This window comes from Bremia lactucae, linkage group LG2 (assembly GCF_004359215.1).
Source record: "Bremia lactucae strain SF5 linkage group LG2, whole genome shotgun sequence".
Classification (NCBI taxonomy): domain Eukaryota; phylum Oomycota; class Peronosporomycetes; order Peronosporales; family Peronosporaceae; genus Bremia; species Bremia lactucae.
In genome coordinates this window covers 3,294,047-3,316,783 of record NC_090611.1, presented here as the reverse complement: position 1 = coordinate 3,316,783, position 22,737 = coordinate 3,294,047, and the positions used below count along the sequence as shown (strand labels likewise).

Genomic DNA, 22,737 nt, shown 5'->3' with positions numbered 1-22,737 from the left:
TTAATGATCTAGTGCTACTCTCTACGGTAAACTTACCTAAGCGATTAGTCACTAATGTGGGTAGCAGTAAACTACTACCCAAGTTCATTGGGCCTTTCCGTGTACTGCATCGAAGAGGCAATGCGTACACAATAGAATTGCCACGTAGGATGCGAACGCATCCTACGTTTTACGTTGGTCGGCTCCGCCCGTACCATCAGTACGCGGCTTCTTCCGAGGACGGATGTGACCACCCTTTTCAAGAATCCCCAAAAGATTCTTGTGATCGCGAACCAGGTTCTCATGTTGAACCTGAAGTTTCTCATGCTTGTTCCGAAGATCCTCGAAACTACGATGAGCTGATGACAGCTCATCGCGAACAGCATGATAGTTCCGCTCGTACTCCAACAAGGAGTACGCACCCTTCGAACGGTCTTCCAACCGCTCGATATGGTGATTCTGCACCATCTGTTCCAACGAGCGACGCTTACCGCGCTCGTGTTCAAGACCCTCCTCCAAATCATGGAGGAAGTGATCCATTTTGTCGATCTTCGACATTAGATCCGACATACAGTTCAGATCTAATTTTCCCTCCTCCACCACAACCTTTGGTGGACTCCCACGGTGGTCAACGTTTCCTTGTGGAGCGCATCCAGAACCACCGTGATGTGAAGGGGCAGCGAACGAGTTATCTTGTTCGCTGGCGAGGTTATCCACCTTCGCATGACAGCTGGGAACCTCGTTCCCAGCTGATTGTTGACGTTGAGGGCCTCGTCCGTCAGTATGACGAGACCCACCCGATGGTTCAGAAGGCCCATCGGAAAACACGCGCCCCTGGCGCCTGCAAAGCGATTGCAAAGCGTCAATCGCGTCACGCATCTCAATGGAGATGCGAGCCCTTCCCCAGGGCGAAGAAAGGGAATAGACATCCCCTTTTACCCTCTCCGAGTTGTCTGCACAACACGGACAGGGATAACCCCACGTGAGGCATAGAAGCCCAGCCTCACGGGACAACCGACGCGATTTATAGTTTGCACCGGTTGGAGTTCTTTTCTCAAATTTTACGCGATTCGCGTTAAGGTTTTGAAGCCAAGCTTCGCGTCCAATGTCTTTGACATTGCGAATGAACGCATTCCAAGCTTGCATAAGCGAGATAAAGTCTCGCTTATTGTTGCCACTAAACCATCGATGCTTAAGAAAAGCATCGAGATCGAAATTTTCCTCAGCGCGAAAGTTCTTCGCGCTGGGATCAAGCCCATGTAGCTTTGTCGCAATAAATAAGAAATATTTATTGTGAGGAGTAGTTTCTCCAAACAAGCTATTAATAAGCCTTTCTGGCAAAAGCCACGGCTTCTTTTCAGGGGCGAGATGAGACAATTTATTGTCTTCACTCCCCTGAGTGGTACCCACTGAAGCAGGGGTACCACAAAAACTTTTCTTACTTGATGGCTTACGCCATCGTCGTCACCTTGCACTGAGACACGTGCAGGTGACCGTATGGGAGATCGTACGGGCGATGAGGGATCATCCTCATCGTCAGATCCAAATAGACTGTTTACTCGTCTAATAGAATGAGCCTCTCATTCGAAGGCTCATAGTCAGCCGCCTGATGTATTTCAGGCGACTGTTCCATTCTCCCCGAGTCGACCACTTCATCCGACTCGCATTCGTAGTCGACCTCCAAAGAGAAGTCGTATTCACGTGGTAAATCACCACGTGCACTCGCAACATCTAGTGTTGTGCGAGTGGAAGACACTACGGCAGACGGAACGTCTACCGCAAGAGATAGCAATGCGTCACCCGCGGCTGCACGAACCGCAGCCGAAGGCGCAGCACTATCGCCACCCCGCATGAATTGACCCTTCATGCGATGGAATTTAAAATGATGGATCTGACTTATCAACATCGTTTCAAAAAATTAAGTGGTCACATAGCGACCACTCCATCCAATGACATTCAGAGTGATTGTCGGTTAAGTGAGGGGTGATGTAACGGGGTGTATCGTTACATTAAATTAACACTTAAAGGTTGTTAATTTATGTATAATCTAAAAGGTAGATAATATTTAAAGGATATTACTTTACATAGTAATATTCAGAAGTCTTATTCATGAATAGGTATAGGCCATTATGTCTATTAATTCCGCAGACTAATCAGCTGCAGGAGTAACCAAAGAGAGTTACAGATAAGAATTCATTTACATGTTTAGTATTAGATTATAATTAAGTTAGCATTTACAAAGATAGAACTAGAGACACTTAATTATATTTAATACAATTTTCATTTTATTCTCTTAAGTCTACTTGTCTTAAGAGAAGTATTCCTCTGCACGTACAGTGTGCGACAATTAACGTAAGGCACCACTCGCAACTGAAGCAGTGCGAAGTCGACTTGTACTGAAGCAGTTCAAGCCGTAGTGCCGCGTTACAAAATAGATATGTTAATCACAGTTTGCTTTAACCCTCTTTAAAGAAAGTGCTTTAATGAGAGGCTTTCTCTGCACGTACTAGTGTACGTGAAGTGACGTGAGGCACCATTCGCACTAGAGCAGTGCAAGTGGACTTGTACTTGTCAAACACGAGAGGAAAAGATGCTGCTACAAAGTGTGGTGGCAAAGACCGAAGTCACAGAAGATAGTTCCGCGAAGAATCAATGATCAGCTTTAAAGTCTATTGTTCTGTTTAAACTGCTCTCTCTTCACCTAGTCCTAACTGGTTTGTTTACCTGTTTTGTGCCGTTTTCCTGTCACTGACGTAGTTCCGCGCCGAGATCAACTTCATCGATGGTGTCGGTAAGTCGTTAGACTACACGTTGCTTTCTAACAGTACTGAAGCAGTACAAGTCGGCAGTGCCCCTTTAAACCTGACTATGCTTAAGCGTCAGACCGATCCACTCGTTGTAAAATGATTATTTTTCTCACTTATTGTGTACTTAATAAACAAATTTAGACATAGTACACGCAGCAATTTGTAAATCAATTCACAAAAGGATTCGATTATTTCTATTATAGATCCACCAAAGCTGAGGTCAGTGCCACTTCCCCAAAATTCTAGCATCGGCCAGAAAAAGCATGCTATCCGCTGCCATGACTCGCTCGTCCCGCATGACGATCAAAGCTGTACGTTCTGCGAGTTCCTTCCGCATCGAAACGGATTCAATTGGAGAAGTTCAGGTCGACGACACGAAGTACTGGGGGGCTCAGACGCAGCGTAGTCTCGACAATTTCCCCATCGGAGGCGCTCGTGAGCGCATGCCAATGCCCATTATCAAGGCCTTTGGTGTAGTCAAGAAGTGCGCGGCCAAGTACAATCTCGAACAAGGCAAACTCGATCGTGCTGTGGCGGACAAGATTATTGCCGCAGCCGACGAGTTGATTGCTGGCAAGCTCGACGATCATTTTCCTCTCGTAGTATTTCAAACGGGCTCGGGGACTCAATCGAACATGAATACGAATGAGGTGATTAGTAATCGTGCCATTGAATTAGCGGGTGGCAAACTCGGGACCAAGACCCCCGTGCACCCAAATGATCACGTCAACATGGGCCAGTCGTCCAATGATTCGTTCCCTACGGCTATGCACATTGCTGCAGTCCAAGAGATTCATCGAGTATTGCTACCGAATCTTCAAAAATTGCACAAAGCACTTGATGCCAAGGTCAGTGAGTTCCACGACATTATCAAAATTGGACGGACCCACACACAGGATGCCACCCCATTGACGCTCGGACAAGAGTTCTCGGGCTATCGCGAGCAAATTGCGCTCTCCATTGAGCGCGTGGAGCGTATATTGCCTAATTTATACAAACTTGCGTTGGGGGGTACTGCAGTGGGTACGGGTTTGAATACATCGAAGGGGTACGATGCTGCAATTGCCAAGATCATTGCGAAAGAGACAAAGTTACCGTTCGTGACGGCACCCAATAAGTTCGAGGCTCTTGCGGCTCACGACGCTGTGGTCGAAGCCAGCGGCGCCATGAATACGATTGCTTGCTCCCTTATGAAAATTGCCAATGATATCCGTTTTCTTGGGTCGGGGCCACGCAGTGGCTTGGGGGAACTCACGTTGCCTGCCAATGAGCCTGGATCGTCCATCATGCCTGGTAAAGTGAACCCGACGCAATGTGAAGCCATTACTATGGTCTGTGCTCAGGTAATGGGAAACCACGTGGCCGTGACGGTCGGTGGCTCAAATGGCCACTTTGAGCTGAATGTGTTTAAGCCTGTGATGATTAGTAACCTTTTGTCGTCCATTCGTTTGATTGGCGACAGTTGCAGTGCTTTTACGGATAATTGTATCGTCGGGATTGAAGCAAACCGCGAAAAGATTGATCAGCTCATGAAAAATTCGCTAATGCTCGTGACGGCCTTGAATCCGCACATTGGGTATGACAAAGCCTCGAAAGTAGCCAAGACAGCGCACAAGAATGGAGCTACTCTGCGAGAGACTGTAATTGAGCTTGGCTATTTGACTGGTGACGAGTTTGATCGCTACGTACGTCCCGGGGATATGGTCGGTCCCGAGTAAAAGTACGTATGGGCAGCAGTCCGTAGGTCGCTCTTGCGAAACCGTGGGCGACATAATAACAACTAAAATACTACTATAAAGTTGCATCTATTAAAGCTCAGTACGTTGCCTTTCAGGCGTCGCGACTGAATCGATTGTTGGAATCGACATCGTTGACCGTCTCGTTGCATTCGCATTAGCGCTTTGGATCTCATAAATCGCCGCTTGAAAAGGCAGGTACAAAGCGTTCTAGAGAATATTAAACTACCTTTAGGCGATCGTTAATAACAGAGCAAGGTGAGACGAACCAGTTGCCGCTCCGCCGTACTGAGCTCTTTGGACAATTCGACAGTCTGTCGATTAAGTTTAACCAGCACCTGATTAAACTATGCGATTACAAGCTTAGCACTACCGATCATAGACCGCATCAGCCAATTTGCTATACCTGCTGCATAGCATTTGAAATACTTGTCATAGTCTCAAGCAGGCGTAGCTCCTCTTCCGCGACGTCTTCACCCTCCATCAAGCTCTCGCTGGCGTTCATTATTGTAGTGCCTCAATGTGATAATTTACTTAGAAGATAATGTATTTTGATTGGTTATTAAAACAGCTGGCGTTGAGATATCAGATTCGTTAAAAACATTTTTTCTGCTTTCGTAGACAAATTTTTGCCATGTGGATGCAAAATTCAGCGGGGGGTGGTAACTTGCATGACCGCAACCGCTTTGGCTCGAATTACGCACAGAACTCGTACAGTGGTGGGGGATCGTACGACGCAGGATCAGGTGACTGGAAGAGTAAAATCCTTGAGAGCGGCCAATGGCTAGGCGGGAAGGTCATTGAATATGGCGGAAAACTGGCGCGAGGGTCCAGCACCAACTCCATTCCAGATCATTTTGGGCAGCAAATGCCTCGGAATGATGGTCGAGCCAATTGGATGGCAGATATTCGCAGTAACACGTCGTCATTCTCGGGAGGGTACAATGCCAGTGCAGGGGGGTATCAAAACGACTTTGCATCGGAACGACCCAAAACCTATTCTGACTATGGCCAGGGGTACTCGAGTAACCCACCCGGCGGTTACGAAAGCAAAAGCATATCTTTGACAGACCAACGTAAAAGTCGACACGTCAACAAAACGAAAAACGAGCGCAAGAGCAAGAGCAACAAGATCAAAACCAAACCACGCAGTCAAAGCGAGAGCTCCTCTTTAAGCGAAAGCGAAGACAAGTCCCTTTCTGAATCCTCAGAGTCTTCCAATGACCGACGTCGTGCGCGTAAGAAAAAGTCAAAAGCAAAAAAGCACAAATTTTATTCCGAGAGTGAGAGTGATGATCATCGCGAGGCCACTCCAAAAATGGACTATGCCTATTCATTTGACCCTGCCAAGTTGCCACCTCCACCTCAAGACGAGGGAAAGACCACGACTCGAACGTCAAAGACCAAATCGAAGAAGAAAGACAAGCGAGAAAAGACGACCGCAACTACGCGCGTCAAGGCCAAGAAGCGCAGTGGAAAGAAGAGTGTGGAAGCCACGATTGAAAGCGTGGACTTGTTGGGTGTGGACTTAATCCCTCAAGCTACTTCAAGTGAAAAGTCTGTGTTTTTGGATGATTCAGGGAGCCACACGCCATTGGAAGATCTTGCTGGCTTGAGCTTTACAGCTTCTGCATCGGCATTTGTCCCGACGCAAGCTTCTACTCTCGAGAAGCCTTCCATACAAAGTGACACGTCATCCCCTCTACCGGATACATTTGTATCAAACGTTTTGCCAGAAAACAATCTCGTGGACTTGAATTGCTTGGCCAGTGAAAAGAAGAAAGCTTTGTCGGCACATCCAATTGAGAAACGGACACTCAACGATTTGAAAAAAGCTCAGTCGATGGAGCATTCGACGCCGGTATTGGTGATGCCCATGCCATCGATGCAGCCTCACCTCATGGTCAACGGAATGGTGCAATATAGCACCAATTTCAACCAGTTGCCGCTTGCACCTGAAGGATCGAATTCAATGTATTCGAGTTTGCAGCCACAAGTGGCCAGGACGGTTCAACCTCAGATGATGATCCTGCCAAGGGTGCAGCCATTGGTACAAGGACAACAATCTTTACAAGGTCAGATGACTACAGCCAGCACCTACAAGAGTTTGGATCCATTTCCGACATCTTAAAGTAAAATGAACAAAAAGTTGTCCCGAGTTGCCATTATGACGTTTTGGTGTATTCCTGTGAATTGAATTTTATTTGACTTTGTATTGTTGCAACACGATTCTATTAGTTCTAATTAAGGATGTTTGGAGCGTTTCATGGTCCAAGCAAATTGCAGCAAGAACTCCACACAGTATCTCCAATACTTGCTATTTGCCAACGCAACCCAAGGCGCTCACCAACGTGCAAGGGTTTCCAAAGTGCTGCTTTTCAGCAGCTCCATGGTCCACCTCAACCGAAGGCGGGCGAAAACTTGGTAGAACTCGATACCCAACCAGAAGCAGCTTCGAAGAAACTGCAGGAGGTATCAATTTCTAGGTGGCAGCCATATACATGTATTGTTAAGCTGCTCGACGCGAAAATGTAATTGCGACTGAAGATCCGAGGCGCAATGCTAAAAAAGTATCCTAGCCAGTCATTTATATTCATTTAGAAAGGTCCCGTAAATCTATTTTATTATTTCATGTAGCCATAAGACATGGCTACACACGAAGTTGCTCATTCACGTTTCAATTTTGCAACATGAATTGCGTAGTGCACCTTCATCGTCGTCTTCAACGCAGCAGCGTATCCGCCAATGACACCATATGTCAAATGAAGTAGTAATAGAAGATTTGATTACGTTAGGGATCCGCCGGTATTTCATAGCAGGCTTGCTTCCTTCCATGTTCACTACCTGCATTCTGGGGCTACATTAACAGTTACGTGGTGGTCTATTGAAAGAGGTTCGAGTGATGCGCCCACAATCAGCACATTTGCCAACGGGATGCGTTTGTAGACTCCTCTATGACTCATACACAAGTACGATGTGTTTTCGTCTACCTCGCATTTCTATAAATAAGTTTATCAAATTCATGCTCATAAAACGCCAACAGTCTCGGCCAAATTATTAACACGGGACAAAACGGCACTCGAATCTGACCGTCATTCTGGTCGGGTACCTCCACAATCAAGTTATATATAATTCTACAGGAGGTACCGCATTCGTTCAGTAAGTAAAATTCCCCCAAGGAATTTATGGCGACTACTCTTCCGCGACGCATCGTGAAGGTACAATGCCAAACCAGTGATTGTCTGCCCCCCACCCGCTATATTAAGCAAGCGATTTGATTGAATGACAATGTCTTCTGCCTTGTGTAGGAAACCCAACGGCTGCTTGCGGAGCCTGGTGCGTCCTATTGTGTTTGTATGAAGAAATACCAATTGCTTACTAGAATTCTTACTACAGTGGCTGGAATTAGTGCAACGCCTTATGAAGACAACCTCCGCTACTTTCAAGTGGTCATCGCCGGTCCGCAGTCGTCACCTTACGAAAGTACGTCTTGAGGGAATTGTTGTTGCTTACTTATGATGCAACACTAAGTCGCAAACGTTTTGTAGATGGTATTTTCAAGCTGGAGTTGTTTCTACCGGTAGACTACCCAATGGCTCCTCCTAAAGTGCGCTTTCTTACCCGCATCTACCACCCAAACATTGACAAGCTGGGACGCATTTGCCTCGACATTCTCAAGGACAAGTGGTCACCCGCTTTGCAGATTCGCACGGTGTTGTTGAGTATCCAGGCGCTACTGTCAGCCCCAAATCCAGATGACCCTTTGGCAAACGATGTCGCGGATCACTGGAAAACGGACGAGGTTGGTGCGGTGCACACAGGTGCGTGAAGCTCAAGAGAGACAGACGAAGAGCATTAAACTAATGTTGCATTTTTTTATTTTACTGATGTAGCTGCGGAGTGGACACGTCGCTATGCTTGATGTAGCAACATCTAGTTTCTCGTTTATTTTGGCTTTTTATACTTTCTACAGCTATAAATTTGTAAGGGCTCCACAGTCGTCAATGACATCATTGATTTCATGGGACCCTTCTGCCGTTATTTTCTTCATCGCACCATTGACATCTATTTTTATTTGTACCAAAGACATGCCTATAGACATCCCACGCTGCTGTTGACTCATGAAAGTAAAATCTTGGAGCTCTTTCTACGCAGATTTAGCTAATGCTGCATTGGCACCAAAGCATGTACAGTGACTCGGCACGAACGACCCTATTCGGTTCGTGAAAAGGATTTCGACTCAATGTCTCCACTTCAGCCGGTGACCAACATGCCTCAAACTTTTTAGTCATCTCTTTTGAAAGAAGACTCACGCGTTGTCTTTCTTTTCTTGCCACTTGGTCATCTTCCTTATATATTCCTGCAGCGCTCAATTCAAATGATGTTAGTTCTACTCATGCTACGCATGAAAAACAGCTCATGCTTACGTTCATCCAAGTCATCTATATGAACGCGCAGCTGTCGTCTCAAGGCGATTCGTTGCTGTTGGGCAAGTATCGAGTCTGAGGTCGTCCTAAGTAGTGCAGGCTGAATCGATGTCCCCCTCCAGAAACCAAAAGAGCGGGTTTTCGTACAAACATCACGACCCGAGCGATTGATATTCCATTCCATCAGTTGTGCTATCTCGCTGTCCCCAAGAGCAAATTCAAGCCACGCTGTGTATTCGAGGTGACCATGCGGCGTGGTTTGTGACAACAATATGGCCTGGAAGTGTTTTCGCAGAAGCGGACTCTTCGCAGCGTCGCACACCAATTCGCTGCGTGCATTTCCACGAGATTCATACAATCGATGCCCTGCAGCATCTGCTACCAACTTACTCGTCAAAAGGCAGCATAACAAATCTATATCAAGACAACATTATTTTGTCGTTAAAATTCAAACAAAAGATAATCAAGGTACCTACCTGCAAGACGAGTGATGCCTTGCTTGTTGAGATATTCTTGATACCGATGATTCGGAACTTGGAACAAAAGGCATGCTTTCTCTTCTAGCGTCCCACGACTCGCAATTGATAAGAACTAGAGATACACCGTTGTGTCAACACAATGAAGTGTCGCGATATTTTGCATTACGCAACGAGACAAACCTGGATTAAACTAAAAAAGGATACATTTCCGTAGCCGTCCGGCCTTAGATGACGATAAATATGATCATAGAAATCAATTGGCCACTGAAACAAACGTGCGAATAGATACAGGCGTCAGTTTTTCGTGTCAATAACGTTGTAGTGATGGACGTACTGTGTACAATTCTCGAGATAGTATAACTTCGAGGTCTTCTTGCCTTAAACCACGCAACTTGGAGCGACAACATGTCTTCTTTTGAAAACGAAGAAATGTAAACTCGTCTTGTAGTCTTTCCATTTCTAAACGATTAAAATGGGTTTCCTTGGCAAGCGCTGCCACTTCTGCTTTGCGTAATTGCGGTAGTCGACGAATAGTGGCTCGCATGTCTTCAATTGATTCATCTCGCAGTCCGTAAAGAGTCCGTGCTTGCTGTAGCAGCGTCTGTGGGGCTATATTAGTTGCGTTCTGGCATTGATTGAGGATAATTTTATAAATGTAGCTCGAATCCCACTGATCAGTTTCCTAAGACACAAAATATTAGCTTTGATCATTTGAATACTTCATCATCCGCACCATATAAAGTTGTATTTTCTCGATTGCCAAATGGAAAAAATGCAGCGCAACAAGTAGATGCAATATCGATCCGTCGTCTTGCCGAAGCATTGCGTCCCAGACTTCGTACAACAACGCAAGGGGCAACTCTCCAACCCACAGCGAAACAAACCATTTGCATGACAGCAATGTCGTCACAAGAGGCAGGTCAACCTTGCGTTTTAGCTTTAAAGTTACCCAAATGTGTGTCAAGGTCAAGTCGAAAGCGCCGCACCTTGGACAGGGTCGGAAAAAGTGGAACAAGTATTTCAAGAACCAGCTCATGATACAGCTTGCAGTCCTGACACAAAAGACATTGTTTTAAAACGTTTTCGCCACAATTCAACTTGACACCCACGTACAACTTGAAATCCGTGGAGCTTCGGTGTCCGAGAAAAGAAGTCCTCCGGGAAGACCCTGCGATAATTAGTGAAGGAATGATCACAAGAGCCATTGTAAGCTCCCTGTACCTCTCAATGACGCTGGCATAGACCCAGAATGCCTCTTCTTCATTTCTCCGCTTATTAGAATTTCCAAGAATAAAGCAAAGTACATCTGCGTGGCCCTGAATGTATCCTACTCGAGGATTCCTCTGTACACTTACAAGTGCGATTAATAACTCTCCTGTCCACAAACAATAAACTCTATCATACCATGCTATATGCCACGAGTACGTTTTTTAACTTGGGCAGGTATTGTTGCATCACACATTCCGGTAATTCCTCGTTTGTCGCCAGTGACTGTCTCTCGTCATGAGATAAAAGAAAAAGCCGAATTGACTCGTCCGTACGTGGCAGATCTAATTCGATCTGACGCAAATCTTCTTCAAAATGACGTTTCAAACAGTATTGACTGCGGTCAAGATACTCTCGATACTCGAGCGTGCTGCTATCACGTAGCTCTCGCGCGCCAGAAGTTGCGAACCAGTCTGCACGCGATTGCATCAGTATGTGTTACCGCACTTAAAAGGATACTTTTGGTGTACATCACATTATTTAGGTTTCCTCGGACGATCTTTGAAAAACCTCATTTGTGCGACACCAAGAGTGCAGCCATGTCGATTCAAGTTGCTCCTACGCGCATGTAGGGGTTTTAGTTGCGATGGATAGAGCTGGTTTGAATGCCTTGAGCTTGAAACATTGACCAACGTCTTCTCGCTACAGGGCGCTGACGACGTTCAAAGGCAAGCGTGTTGGTGCGAAGAAAGGTGCGTTCTTGCTTTATAACATGAGTCCATTCGAAACCTTATTGGTGTCTATAGGTTTTGAGCTATTAAAGAAGAAGGCAGATGCGCTCAAGATGCGTTTTCAAACCATGCTGCGCGACATCCAAAAGGTCTTCGTGCTATGATCCATTCGTATACGATGGCATGAGCTGACAGCATGTCTTGATATCCTGCGAGCAGACCAAAATGGCAATGTCAACGGAAGCCGCGGAAGCCTTCTTTTCGCTAACGCAGGCACAGTACGCCGCAGGCGACTTTCGCAATAAAGTAATCGAGTCCGTTAGTACGGCGGAGATTCGTACGCAGAACCGTATCGACAATGTGGCTGGCGTGAAGCTACCGGTGTTTACGGAGGTGGAAGTGAGTCGTGAAAAGAATGAAAACATAGGTCTCGCTGGAGGAGGTGGCAAAATACAGAACTGTCGCGAGAAGTTTCGCGTGCTATTGCGCGCATTAATTAAATTGGCGTCACTACAGGTAGGAGCAAACATTGCAACTAGGAAAGTGTGTTGTGTAACGTGGAAGCGAATCCCTATGTGTTTGAACGATAGACTTCCTTTGTGACGCTGGATGAGGCTTTAAAAGTTACAAATCGTCGTGTGAACGCGCTGGACAATGTGCGTCAAAACATGGCACTTTAATGCTAGATGAAGGCTTAAATGCTCGTTACTTCCTGTAGGTGACCATTCCTCGTATTGAAAAGACGATCTCATATATTACACGCGAGCTGGATGAACTTGAACGTGAAGACTTTGTTCGGTACGTACCAGCTGGATTACGATTTTCTTAAAATTAGGTAATTATCACGCTTTTAATGGTTGGGGTCAGAATTAAAAAGGTCCAAGCAAACAAGCAAGATCATGAAAAGGCCATCCTGGCCAGAAAAAAAGGCAAATTACTTAATCCATATCAACAATTTTATCTAAAAGTAAAAACTCACAGTGAGTTCGTTGCAGAAGAAGCCGCGTCAAGAGCATTGAACGGCGAGGCCTCGGACGACGACCCTTTTGCGGACGTTGTGGCATCGGATCGTGACATCCTCGCCCAGTATGAACCGTCTGCGGATGCCGACGTTGTCTTTTAGGGCGAAGAAGCGTAGCAAGCAAAAGGCCTAATGTTAAAGCAACATTCAAAAAGTCTATAAATAAAACATGCAAAGCTCTAAATCCGATTAATTCCGTTTTGTTTTGTTAAACCTTAGCCAATCAAAATGGAGCCTATTGCGAAGCGCCTAAAGCAATCCGCTGAATATGCTGTGCCGAGCAAGAAGAATTTTATAGAGAAAGAGGATATTGCAGCGCGTATTGAGCAACTAGAAGCAGAGCTACATGAAAGTGACAATGACAGCAGTGACTCGCGTTCTGAATCAGAATTTGAGAATGGAAAGACAAAGGCAGTCGTGAATCTGTCCGCCTACGCATCGGAGCGTATCAAGGCGCTTCCTCAGAATATGTTGCCAGCTGTTAGCTTGTCCTCCAGCGTTTCGCCTTGTAAACAAATGCGCTTGAAAATGGAGCAGAAGAATCAAATTGCTGAAAAAAACCTAGAAGAACTGCGTGATGCAATTTCATTTCCTTCAAAAGTTCCGTTCGCCTGCAAAGCGTGCAAGTACATCGGCCAAGATTTAGCCACGTTCCAAGCTCATCGGGCATCCAAAGAGCACTTGGAGCGCTTACAGATTGGAGACAAAGCGTTACACTGCTCTCGTTGCAAAAAGTCGTTTACAAGTCTTACTCAGTTGGATGAACACCGTGCTGGCAAGTGGCACAAGCAGCGCGCACATCAGAAAAAGGAGCGACACACGCTGAAAGTCTGTTACGATTTTATACGTGGCGAGTGCAAATGGGGAGACCGCTGCAATTTTGAGCACACTACAACGCAAGCCATGCGTTCCGGTCGTGCACTCGACAAGTATCGCAAAAGAATTTGCGACAGCTTTGCGAGCACCAAGAGCTGTCGCTATGGCGAGAAGTGTTTGTTTTTGCATAACAGAAAAATAGATACCTTGTAAAACTATTTTCTAATTTTTTTAAAAATTTAGCATAGAAACTCGTTTGCAAGAGCTTCAAGACGCTGAAGAGTAAATTGACCATCGAGACGACGTGCAACATCCACGATAACCTCCTGATGTTGTCCACGATAGACAAGCAGTACGGGAAGATCGGCCATTTCGATGGACGAATCCGCCTCCTTGGCTATCATCGCGAGAAACTACGACCACGATCGCATGACTTTCCGAGTTAAACCAGCACTTTTAAAGTTTGTGAAGGCCCTACTGGCGTACCTTGACGTGGACGAATTTCCGTGCTAGGAGTTCCAGTTGCATATTCAAGAGCCCACAGGCATAATTCTCGGGGTGGTAGAGGTGTACGAATAAGTTGCTCTCACAAACTGAATTGTCTTGTCTTAAGGTGAGCTCCAGAAACCGCGTCGGCGAGACGTACTCGAGTTCTCCGTAAACCTTCCGAATACGAGCGGCTTCTTGCATTTGTTTGACTCGCCTTTCAGTATATTGCGCGTAGAGGGCTTCGTCGAGAAAGTCGTTGTCATCGCATTCAAAGGTAGAGCTTCCGTCGCTTTTGAAGAACGCAGTCGGGTCGCGTGTCGTTGGCGAACTAGCAATAGTAGCACCTTTTGTGATACGATTAAGTACCGCTACACGATGAGCTTCCTCTCTAAGACGCTATAATATGGCACAACAATTAATCCTTGTCTTTCTTGATTCTCTCTCGCCTTTGAACTGACCTCCTGCTTCTGGTATCGTTTGTGGGCCTTAAAGTCGTTCATAACGCCCTTAGGTCCCGTGTTGGCTGAAACAAAGTCTCGTGCCTTGCTTACGCGTCGTATAGGCTTGCCCCATGTCTCGCTATCCACCGCTTTTTGTGTCCACGGCCCTGTTGGATCTGCGACGGAAACCACTTGATCCGTAACGTCTGTACCGTCGCTGGAGCACGCAATTAAACGTGAGCTAGGCATTAACAAGAGCGCGATGCTTTCTCATGCACCTGGCCTCGGAATCAGAATTGGCGCTTCCACCCAGCTCATCTGAGTCACGGTCTCGAAGGACGCTGTGTTGCAAAAAAAAACTCTCCATTATATATAAATTTGCAATCTTTGAAAAATAACAAAAAGGATTGGCAACAGGGCAGAAGCTTCGAGATCGTAGTGTGGTGAAATTAGACGGACAAGACGTAGTGATTACGATGCAAAATGACAGTTCATGTGTTTTAACTGCACTGCAACTCTACATTCATCACTTCCTGCTGCCAAAGCAACTCATGGCTCAAGAGGAATCGAGTAAATTGCAATGATCTGGGTTTTATAAAATTGTTGTGACTCCAATGTGACGGTCTTTCTTCGTCAGAATCGACTCATACACAGCGTCTTGAGAAGATAAGAATCGAGTCTATTATCCGTCACACTTCTTAGCCTTTGCCCGATTGTTTCATGAGCCATTGAATGACTTGGTCAATGTTGACGAGACGTAGCGCCGAGATGGGAATTACCAGCCACGGATTATCGACAATGTAATCCAGATTAAGCTCGCGAATGAGCTCGGGTTCCGAAATATGAGGCTCCAAGTCAATTTTATTGGCTAGCACCAACAATGGCGTCGTTGCGAGTTCGCTATTTGAACGCAAGCACACGTGTCAGCAGAATAAAACAGTACAGACATCTAACTGTTGGCATTACCGGTCTTCCAGGAGACGGTGGAGCTCTTTCCGCGCAAGGGAGATTTGGTCGAACTTTAACAGCAATTCAGCACTGTGAGTCAAAAACCACGGATGCGTTTATACATACAAATCACACAGCGTACGTACCGCATTGGCGTCGACTACATATATAATGACATCACACCCACGCGTGTAACGACCCCATTCGCTTCGATACTGTGCCTGCCCTCCAATATCCCAGCACTTCATTTGTACACCGCCCTTCTTAACGAGTTTCACGTTTAAACCGATAGTGGGGCATGTCTCCACGGGATGACCCATGGCCATCACATTCAGCAGCGTAGTTTTGCCACTAGTAGCAACAAAGAATCAAGAGCTGCCCCAAAGTCCTCCTCCTAAGATTGTTTGATCCGACGCACCTATTTTCAAGACCCACGAGCACGACCTCGAGCTTCTTCGTGTAAAAAGCTTGTAGCATTTTCTGTAGAATGCCTCCCATGATGATGTGGTGTCGCTGTTTAGTGGCCGCGTGGCGTTGGCTCAAACAGCGGGCTTCTTCTTTCGTTTTGGTAGGTAAAGAGGGCTGTCATGTTCAACCTTAACAGGTACCCTTATCTTGCAGTAGGTATTTCCAAGTAGCAACTGATTTCTTTTGGCAACACTGAAGCGACATTCGTGCGACGCACTCAAGAAATTCTTTATCTAATCGGAATCTATAATTGTCATAAATAGAAAAATGGCCAATGAATACCAATGGTTGTATCAAATCTTACCTCCCGGTTCATTTCATACATACGAGGACAGATAATCCTGATTATAAGCGACACAATTACATCAACTCACACATCTAATAACTACAAAAACAAGCACAACATTCGATCCAGAATAATATGATCTGACTACAAAAACAAGCACAACATTCTATTTAGAATAATATGATCTGACCATAACTACATTGAAACAAAAACGTTTAGACATAGTTAGCAGATTCGGATCCACCCATTTATATCGCAAATTTGTACGTCTCAACACGAATCGGGCTAGATATGCCCAGCACTCTCAGCAGGTATGGACAAGGAGCAGCAGCATAACTCGTGCAGAAACTCAAGTCAACTTACAGGCCAGAAAACCGCGCAATTTGGCTGTTTCCGCGGTTGTTTCGGTGTCATCCTTCTTTCCTCCTCTGTGAAAAGCTAAATTCAGTTAGGTTTGATTATACCGTCTCGCAAGCAAACCCGATTAATCTTACTTGTCCACATCTACGGCTGCTGCCACGGCTTTAGGAGCCTTTTTCTTCTCCAGCATTTTTCGAAGCTGTTATGCACGCGCCATGTAGCCTACAACACGCTTCCTTGTAGTTTCTTCAAAAGTAGGGTTCTCCTCGTCTGCGTAGCATCTGTGTTGTATCATGTGTCGCTCCCTGATGCAGGAAAGTATATTTCAACGCATGCCGACCATAAAGTGCTCTAGCGTTTTTTTGTAAAAGCAAAAGGGTTTTTTGTGAGCTGTGATTGTTAGATCAATTGTCTGTTGCCGGGATTTGTCTATGGCCGTGATTTGTCTGTGGCCATAGTAATTTTGTCTACGGCCGCAGTATTAATGTCTGTCACCATAGCGGCTGGCTTAATATTATTACTTGAAGAGTCATCACTTTGCTTTTGTAAATTTCGATTTAACTATAATTTGACTGTACAAACTGTAAAGGGGCCTTCACGCGGGGCGGAAACGCTCCTTTCTCTCGCGTCAAACGGGCCACGAAATGCAACCAGGTGTAACGGGGTACCGTTTACTAGTACTGTCTCAATACTATCTAACCTACACCGATAAAAGTGAAGGAAAATGTGCCTCCGAATTCTTCACGTACACGGCGTCCCCACTGTTGTTTTGCGGAGCCGGATTAAAAATGAGCCTGCGCGGAAGGGCATCAGGGCTGACATTTAGTCGTCCTTGTTTGTAATCCACTAAGCAATTATACTCCGCGAAGAAAGACAACCGTCTCGACATTCTTTGCGAGGGGTGTGAACTGCTTACAGCCGTACGTAAAGACGCATGGTCCGTATAAACAATGAACGGTCTATCTATCAAGAGACATACTCGAAACTTAGCCAGTTCAATTTCGTGGCAAGAAGTTCCTAGTCATGCACTGTATAGTTTCGCTTAGCGTTAAAAGCTGATGCGATTGATAACAGACGATGCGCTCTATGCCGTCTGTGTCATATTGCATTAACACACAGCAGATTGCAAAATTGGTGTTTCAGACCACACGAAATGGTCCGTCCTGGTATACAATCGCCGGATCGGCGACTTTGCTAGAAAAAATATAAGAACGCTGACAATCAACGTTCCGTGAGCACTAACATTTTTCTTCAACAAAGAAAAAAAATTGTACTGTCATTTCGGCATAATCGCGTGAGTACATATTTAAGTAAGCCGCTAAGCCAAGGAACTTTTGAAGTTCCTTTACTTTGGCTGGTACAGGCCATTCAGTGGTCACCTTGATCTTTTCCGGATCAGTATTCACACCGTTTTGTCCGCGATGCAGCAAAGTGGTATTGTGCAGCAAATAGAATGTTCGAGAGTTGCATACAGCTTATGTTTACGCCTAAGTAGAAAAACCTTTCGAATATGGGTACGATGAGCGTTAACGTCCGAATTTCCAATCATTGCTCCGTATGAAAGAAGACGTCATCAAAATAACTCGGTGCGAAATGCCGTACCGATCTGTGTATGAGCACTTGCACTTGATCCGTTGTTTGCTAAGGCATTAAATGTCTTAGTTTCCTCTTTACAAATTAAGTAACCTTGAAACCTTTTACCACATGTTTTGAGGACTTTTTACGCAGAGCCTTGAGACTTGTTCCCTTAAGTTTTATTTTGGGAGTAACCTCTCCAAATGTGGCTGCGCAACTACAGCGAGATCCTCTAAGATCGACTCCAGTCGATCTAGGACTTTCGCACTGTCTCTTATAGACAGGCGCTTCAAATTTGCTTGGATTTTGCTTTCGAAGCAAGCATCCTTGTTTTATACCACTCAACTTACTCAAGTGATAGAACTTCGACGCTGCCTGGGGTTGTGCACAGCTGTCGGAATCTAACTTCACAATGTGATCACTCGTCACATTGTGCAAACGACCGAACCACATGTGAGGCGTCGCGGTCACTCGGAGGACATCCACACGCTTGTGGACGCTCCAAGACGTTCGTTAGATGGCCATCTGATGACCAGGCTTTCTGATGACCAGGCTTCGCAACGGATAAATGCTGTTAATTTATATATGGTTCGTACTTTCTGAGCCATGGAATTCAAGAATAACATAAAATTGGTCATCCAAATTAAGCACGATGAAATCATCATCGTACTGGGTACCCTTCATCGTGTATTAGAAACCAGTACATCTGTAACAGCAAAGAAACTATACGGCTCTTAGCTGGTACAAATGCGCCTGTTGCTAGGCGTGCTGTCATCCCCGTTACGGGTATATCGCGCTTAACGAACTTAAGCCTGTGATCTTCAAGCGTTTGCCGTCGAATGAAATTGTTCGACGCCTTACAATCGAATAGGGACTTAAGTGGCAATTTATTTGCCACTATGTTTTCAAGGTGATGCGTTTAACCTCATCACCTGGGGCAATTACACGCAAGGCTTCTGTGTGAGGAGCAACTTTCTCTAAAAGGCCTGTAAATTCTTGACGTTGCAGGATCAGTAGAGCGCTCCACACTTACTGACCCCGACCATTTTTTGCCGCCTCACCGTTGCGATTTTATAACGTCTTCGGATCTGCGTCCTCCGCTATTGTTAGCGGGAGGTCGATTGTTTTGCTCAGTGATTTTAGGCACTGGCGTGGGGCACTACACTACTGAGCATAGTTTTCCGTCTTTCGACAACGATTGCATGTTTGCAATCGTTTGTAGCTTCAAGAGCGAGGTTTCTCGCTCTCCACATACGAGAGGTCTACAGGTTCTGAACCTCCATTTTTTTCGTCTGTTTGGACAATAATCACCAAGTAGAGGAAAGCCTGTTTCAAGCTGAAGTCCTCCTGTTCCGCTGCAGAGATCACTTGATCAAGCGTGTAACGGGGTGTTCCGTTACATATATATTATATTTTATAATGGGAATAATTAACAATATTTTCTCTGAGACGAAATCGACAAAGAAGTACAAAATCATTATCTCATATCAATTTTGACTTAATAGTTCCAACATAACCAAAGTTGGTAATATTGATGCAATTAGGCATTAGTTCTGTTAATTGGTTGATTTAAGCTTGAATTAGCCCCACCAATCGTTACAAGACACGATTAGGCGTCGCGCAAGGAGGCATATTGCATAGTTAGTTAATAATCTATAAAGACTAGGAAATAGAAGATCGTTACGATAGCACTTACTATATTTATCAGTTTGACTCTTTCTCTATTCTAAAACTATAGAATTTATCTTTAGTAGCTAAGACCTCTTAGCTACTTAGAACCTTCCTCTGCGCGTCGTGCACGTGAAGTAGACGAGGCACCCCACCTTCACTGTAATCATTGTAGGTTCACTAATACTGTTATCAGTACTAGCAAAGGGTGCCCCGTTACAAAGCTCCAATTCGAGCCGGAACTGGTGGATCTTGACAGGACCGTCGGCTAGATCCTTAATAAAGTTAGTTACCTGTGTTCATCAATTGTATGACTCACGATACAACTTACTAGGTATCGTGTATGTTGGGTAAAAGCGTGAAGACCGCGCTTGCCCTATTTTAAATCCAGAAGCTCTGCTCAAGCCCTACTTTCGGCACATGAAGGTTCAAACGTTTGCCTGAGTTGGGTCTTAGAGATCTCATGCGACCCAAAAACAAACGGGTCGTGAAGCTTAAGCCCTAGTGCCCAAGATTTGGCACGTCCGGCTAAGATGGACATTCCAAATTTCACCATTGTCGTATCGTCATCGATGCGGCGAGCTTCAACGGCGTCGTCTAATTCGACGAAGACTTTTAAAAATGAGTCGCCGTTGACTGCCTAAAACTCAGAAATGTCGATCTTAAGGCTTCGGGGTCGACGCGAAAGCGTCGGTCGACTGCTCTCCATTTATGATCACTCAAATGAGTGAACCTTTCAAGCGTTGCATGGAAGCCTTTTGGACGGGCTAAAAAGCTCCCTCCTTTTTCATCAAACATGCACTTGTCGGATGGAGCGTGGTAGGCCGTTGAACGGACTACGAATTGGTACAAAGTGTAACGAGGGACCTTTCGATAGTACTGACAGCAGTACTAGTCAAGCTACACGGATAACAGTTAAGGTGAGGTGCCTCGATACTCACGTAGATCGTCGGACAGAGGAAGGTTACAAGTAGCTAAGAGGTCTTAGCTACTAGAGGTCGATATTAAGACTTGAGTAGAGAGAGAAAATTATAATAAGTTTACTTAACATGTCCAATATTATTATACACGGTTATATTGTAGCGGCAATGCGACAATTCCGTCCACTGGTTGATTTAACTAATCAAATTACCACCACTAATCGCTGCTTGACGCGCGAATGGATGTGGGAACTTAATGATATTAATACAACTCACATTATTCCGATACATATCTTTCTTAGTATGACCTTCAGTTGCTAAAAAATCTTAGCGATTTAAAGCCTTTCATCTGCACGAGGCCACTGTTGCAACAATAAGAATTACGTCGATAACATTACTTGGCGACGTTAGAAGAGTTATCAAGAAGATAAGGCTGTTAAAGGGTTAATGGATTACCCTCGAATTCCGCCCCAACATACCTTAAAAGGATTGTCGAAATTGTATCGATTCTCAACATATTTATGCACAACACGCAATGGTTTTCTATTTTGCACAGCAAATGCTGGCGACACACCTCGTGCCGTCATCTCCACCCATAATGATAAACCTTTATGCATCATGCGTGAGTGCCACGATGCACCAATAAGTGTTCATCATGGACATGAAAATACCTATTTCACGACAAGTCGCAACTTCTACTGGCCACGCCAGTATGAGTGCGTCCGCAAGTATATACGTGCTTGCGAAGTTGTCAACTGGTGAGAAAAAGCGTAAGCTTTGTTAATGCATTCATCGAATTTTCGATGACAAATTCTGCCATAGACAAAAACACGCACCAACTCGTAATAGAGTTGACGTATCCGCGATTTTTCCTTCAAGGATACAATTTGCACGTTCTGTCTGACCACCTGATTTCCGATGGTGATAAAGTGACATTTTCGACTGTGTTACGAGGGATTTTTTTTTAAAGCAGATGCAAAAACTACACCAAAAATCGGGGCTCTCAACTTGAGACCAGGTCACGGGGCAACCCATGGAGTCGAAATATCGTGTCAATAATGAAACGAGCACAGCCGGAGGCTGTGCTCGACTCCGAAACTGCAGCAAGATGCAGGTCGAGCTCACAAATGTGCTGTACGATCAACAAACACAAGGGTATCATTACTCTTGTAATCGTCTTCGGGAACTCCGAAGAAGAAGTCCATAGAAACGGACTGCTAACACTGCCGGAACTGGCAAAGGTTGTAACGGAGCACGTGAAGAGGAATTAAGCTCGTGAATGGCTTACGCCATCCACGTATAGCCACCTTGCTTGAGATCGACTCTTATTGAAGGGGGGGGGAGTCGCTCGAGCAAAGAACAACGTAGCTCTTGCTCACCACGCATTGACTCCACAGTCAAATATATGTACAAAGAAAATCTAGAAATATGTGAATGATACCAATGTTGATTCAATGAAAATTGAAGATTACAAACTAAATGATAGCGATAAGGCTTTTGCTGACTTTGACAACAACGATGCTGACATACTCAGCATCAGAAACAACGGCATTAGTAAGAACAATGATGCTCACACTAAAGAGGAGAATGATCCGGCTGTGCGCACTGGGCGCACTGAAAACAAAAATGGTAAAACCATGTTAGCAGAAAATTCCCTCTGGCTCGAGAAACAGTGGTCCGTTTCGCACAGGATTCCATTGCTGATGCGGTGGACCGATAGAAACGGAAATTCTGACAAAATGGAAGAGCAAAAGTTATTTCATTTAAAACTAAATGATATAGTCCTACTGTCTACAATAAAGCTACTTAAGCGTGTAGTGACGAATGTGGGCAGTAATAAATTACTCCCCAGGTCTATCAGCCCATTCCGTGTACTGTAGTACCAAGGCAATGAAGAAACGATCGAGCTGCCTCGTAGAATGCGTCCGCGTCCTACTCTTACGTTTGAGTCTCCACTCGTACCATCAGTACGAAGCTTTTCCAGTTCCGAATAAGATTGGCACGGTCCAAAGCATCCGCCAAAGACTGATGCCCCCGAGTCAATACCTGATGGTCTCGGGACAAAATCTGGTTTTCACGAACCAGACGTTTTACTTCTTTTTCAAGGATGAAATCTCGTGACGAGCTGGTGACACCTCGTCACAAAGGAACTGATGCATCTGTTCGTTCGCTGGTTGACCAATCGCAACGTGAGCACGGTTTTGCAGCTGTTCGTGACGAACACTGTCGACGGTCGTCGCTAACTCGCGGCAACGAGAACGTTCAAGATCAACATTATCCCGTAATTACCGAAAGCCATGATCCAAGTCACGGTAATGACTCGGGTTCGACGTATGAGATAAACCCAATTTTCTCGCCTCCTCCACATCCATTGACGGATT

General features: G+C 45.2%; 10 protein-coding genes across 10 annotated transcripts; 6 read left to right on the top strand and 4 right to left on the bottom strand.

Moving 5' to 3' along the window:
* Positions 1–2,947: 2,947 nt before the first annotated feature.
* Positions 2,948–5,027, bottom strand: CCR75_001007 (uncharacterized protein; the record flags this gene model as incomplete). Its single annotated transcript, XM_067959112.1, has 3 exons — positions 2,948–4,732; positions 4,792–4,869; positions 4,929–5,027. The coding sequence occupies 3 exons, from the start codon at positions 5,025–5,027 to the stop codon at positions 4,595–4,597; spliced, it is 315 nt and encodes a 104-aa protein (XP_067822085.1). The 3' UTR covers positions 2,948–4,594.
* On the top strand, positions 3,050–4,504 carry CCR75_001008 (uncharacterized protein; the record flags this gene model as incomplete). Its single annotated transcript, XM_067959113.1, has 1 exon — positions 3,050–4,504. The coding sequence occupies one exon, from the start codon at positions 3,050–3,052 to the stop codon at positions 4,502–4,504; it is 1,455 nt and encodes a 484-aa protein (XP_067821662.1).
* A 129-nt stretch (positions 5,028–5,156) lies between the features above and the next one.
* Positions 5,157–6,653, top strand: CCR75_001006 (uncharacterized protein; the record flags this gene model as incomplete). The annotated part of the gene is made up of 1 exon (XM_067959111.1): positions 5,157–6,653. One exon carries the CDS (start codon positions 5,157–5,159, stop codon positions 6,651–6,653), a length of 1,497 nt encoding a protein of 498 aa, XP_067821659.1.
* Positions 6,654–6,772: 119 nt separating this feature from the next.
* Positions 6,773–7,057, top strand: CCR75_001005 (uncharacterized protein; the record flags this gene model as incomplete). Its single annotated transcript, XM_067959110.1, has 1 exon — positions 6,773–7,057. The coding sequence occupies one exon, from the start codon at positions 6,773–6,775 to the stop codon at positions 7,055–7,057; it is 285 nt and encodes a 94-aa protein (XP_067821658.1).
* A 650-nt stretch (positions 7,058–7,707) lies between these two features.
* Positions 7,708–8,444, top strand: CCR75_001004 (uncharacterized protein; the record flags this gene model as incomplete). Its single annotated transcript, XM_067959109.1, has 5 exons — positions 7,708–7,740; positions 7,831–7,858; positions 7,919–8,005; positions 8,071–8,343; positions 8,416–8,444. 5 exons carry the CDS (start codon positions 7,708–7,710, stop codon positions 8,442–8,444), a joined length of 450 nt encoding a protein of 149 aa, XP_067822084.1.
* CCR75_001003 (uncharacterized protein) lies at positions 7,741–11,214 on the bottom strand. The gene is made up of 12 exons (XM_067959108.1): positions 10,833–11,214; positions 10,650–10,771; positions 10,542–10,596; positions 10,415–10,480; positions 10,162–10,365; positions 9,763–10,110; positions 9,426–9,540; positions 8,950–9,315; positions 8,416–8,882; positions 8,071–8,343; positions 7,914–8,005; positions 7,741–7,855 (listed from the first exon to the last, which is right to left on the bottom strand). The coding sequence occupies exons 1-9, from the start codon at positions 11,121–11,123 to the stop codon at positions 8,680–8,682; spliced, it is 1,770 nt and encodes a 589-aa protein (XP_067821661.1). The 5' UTR covers positions 11,124–11,214; the 3' UTR covers positions 7,741–7,855; positions 7,914–8,005; positions 8,071–8,343; positions 8,416–8,679.
* A 10-nt stretch (positions 11,215–11,224) lies between these two features.
* On the top strand, positions 11,225–12,488 carry CCR75_001002 (uncharacterized protein; the record flags this gene model as incomplete). The annotated part of the gene is made up of 6 exons (XM_067959107.1): positions 11,225–11,386; positions 11,441–11,514; positions 11,585–11,881; positions 11,956–12,021; positions 12,084–12,163; positions 12,233–12,488. The coding sequence occupies exons 2-6, from the start codon at positions 11,479–11,481 to the stop codon at positions 12,486–12,488; spliced, it is 735 nt and encodes a 244-aa protein (XP_067822088.1). The 5' UTR covers positions 11,225–11,386; positions 11,441–11,478.
* Positions 12,489–12,614: 126 nt separating this feature from the next.
* Positions 12,615–13,488, top strand: CCR75_001001 (uncharacterized protein; the record flags this gene model as incomplete). The annotated part of the gene is made up of 2 exons (XM_067959106.1): positions 12,615–13,411; positions 13,446–13,488. The coding sequence occupies 2 exons, from the start codon at positions 12,615–12,617 to the stop codon at positions 13,486–13,488; spliced, it is 840 nt and encodes a 279-aa protein (XP_067821660.1).
* CCR75_001000 (uncharacterized protein) lies at positions 13,402–14,498 on the bottom strand (the record flags this gene model as incomplete). The annotated part of the gene is given in 4 exon segments (XM_067959105.1): positions 13,402–13,615; positions 13,689–14,087; positions 14,102–14,396; positions 14,410–14,498. The coding sequence occupies 4 exon segments, from the start codon at positions 14,496–14,498 to the stop codon at positions 13,442–13,444; spliced, it is 957 nt and encodes a 318-aa protein (XP_067822086.1). The 3' UTR covers positions 13,402–13,441.
* A 40-nt stretch (positions 14,499–14,538) lies between these two features.
* Positions 14,539–15,813, bottom strand: CCR75_000999 (uncharacterized protein). The gene is made up of 4 exons (XM_067959104.1): positions 15,498–15,813; positions 15,226–15,430; positions 15,098–15,150; positions 14,539–15,031 (listed from the first exon to the last, which is right to left on the bottom strand). Exons 1-4 carry the CDS (start codon positions 15,575–15,577, stop codon positions 14,830–14,832), a joined length of 540 nt encoding a protein of 179 aa, XP_067821848.1. The 5' UTR covers positions 15,578–15,813; the 3' UTR covers positions 14,539–14,829.
* Between the last annotated feature and the right edge of the window lie 6,924 nt (positions 15,814–22,737).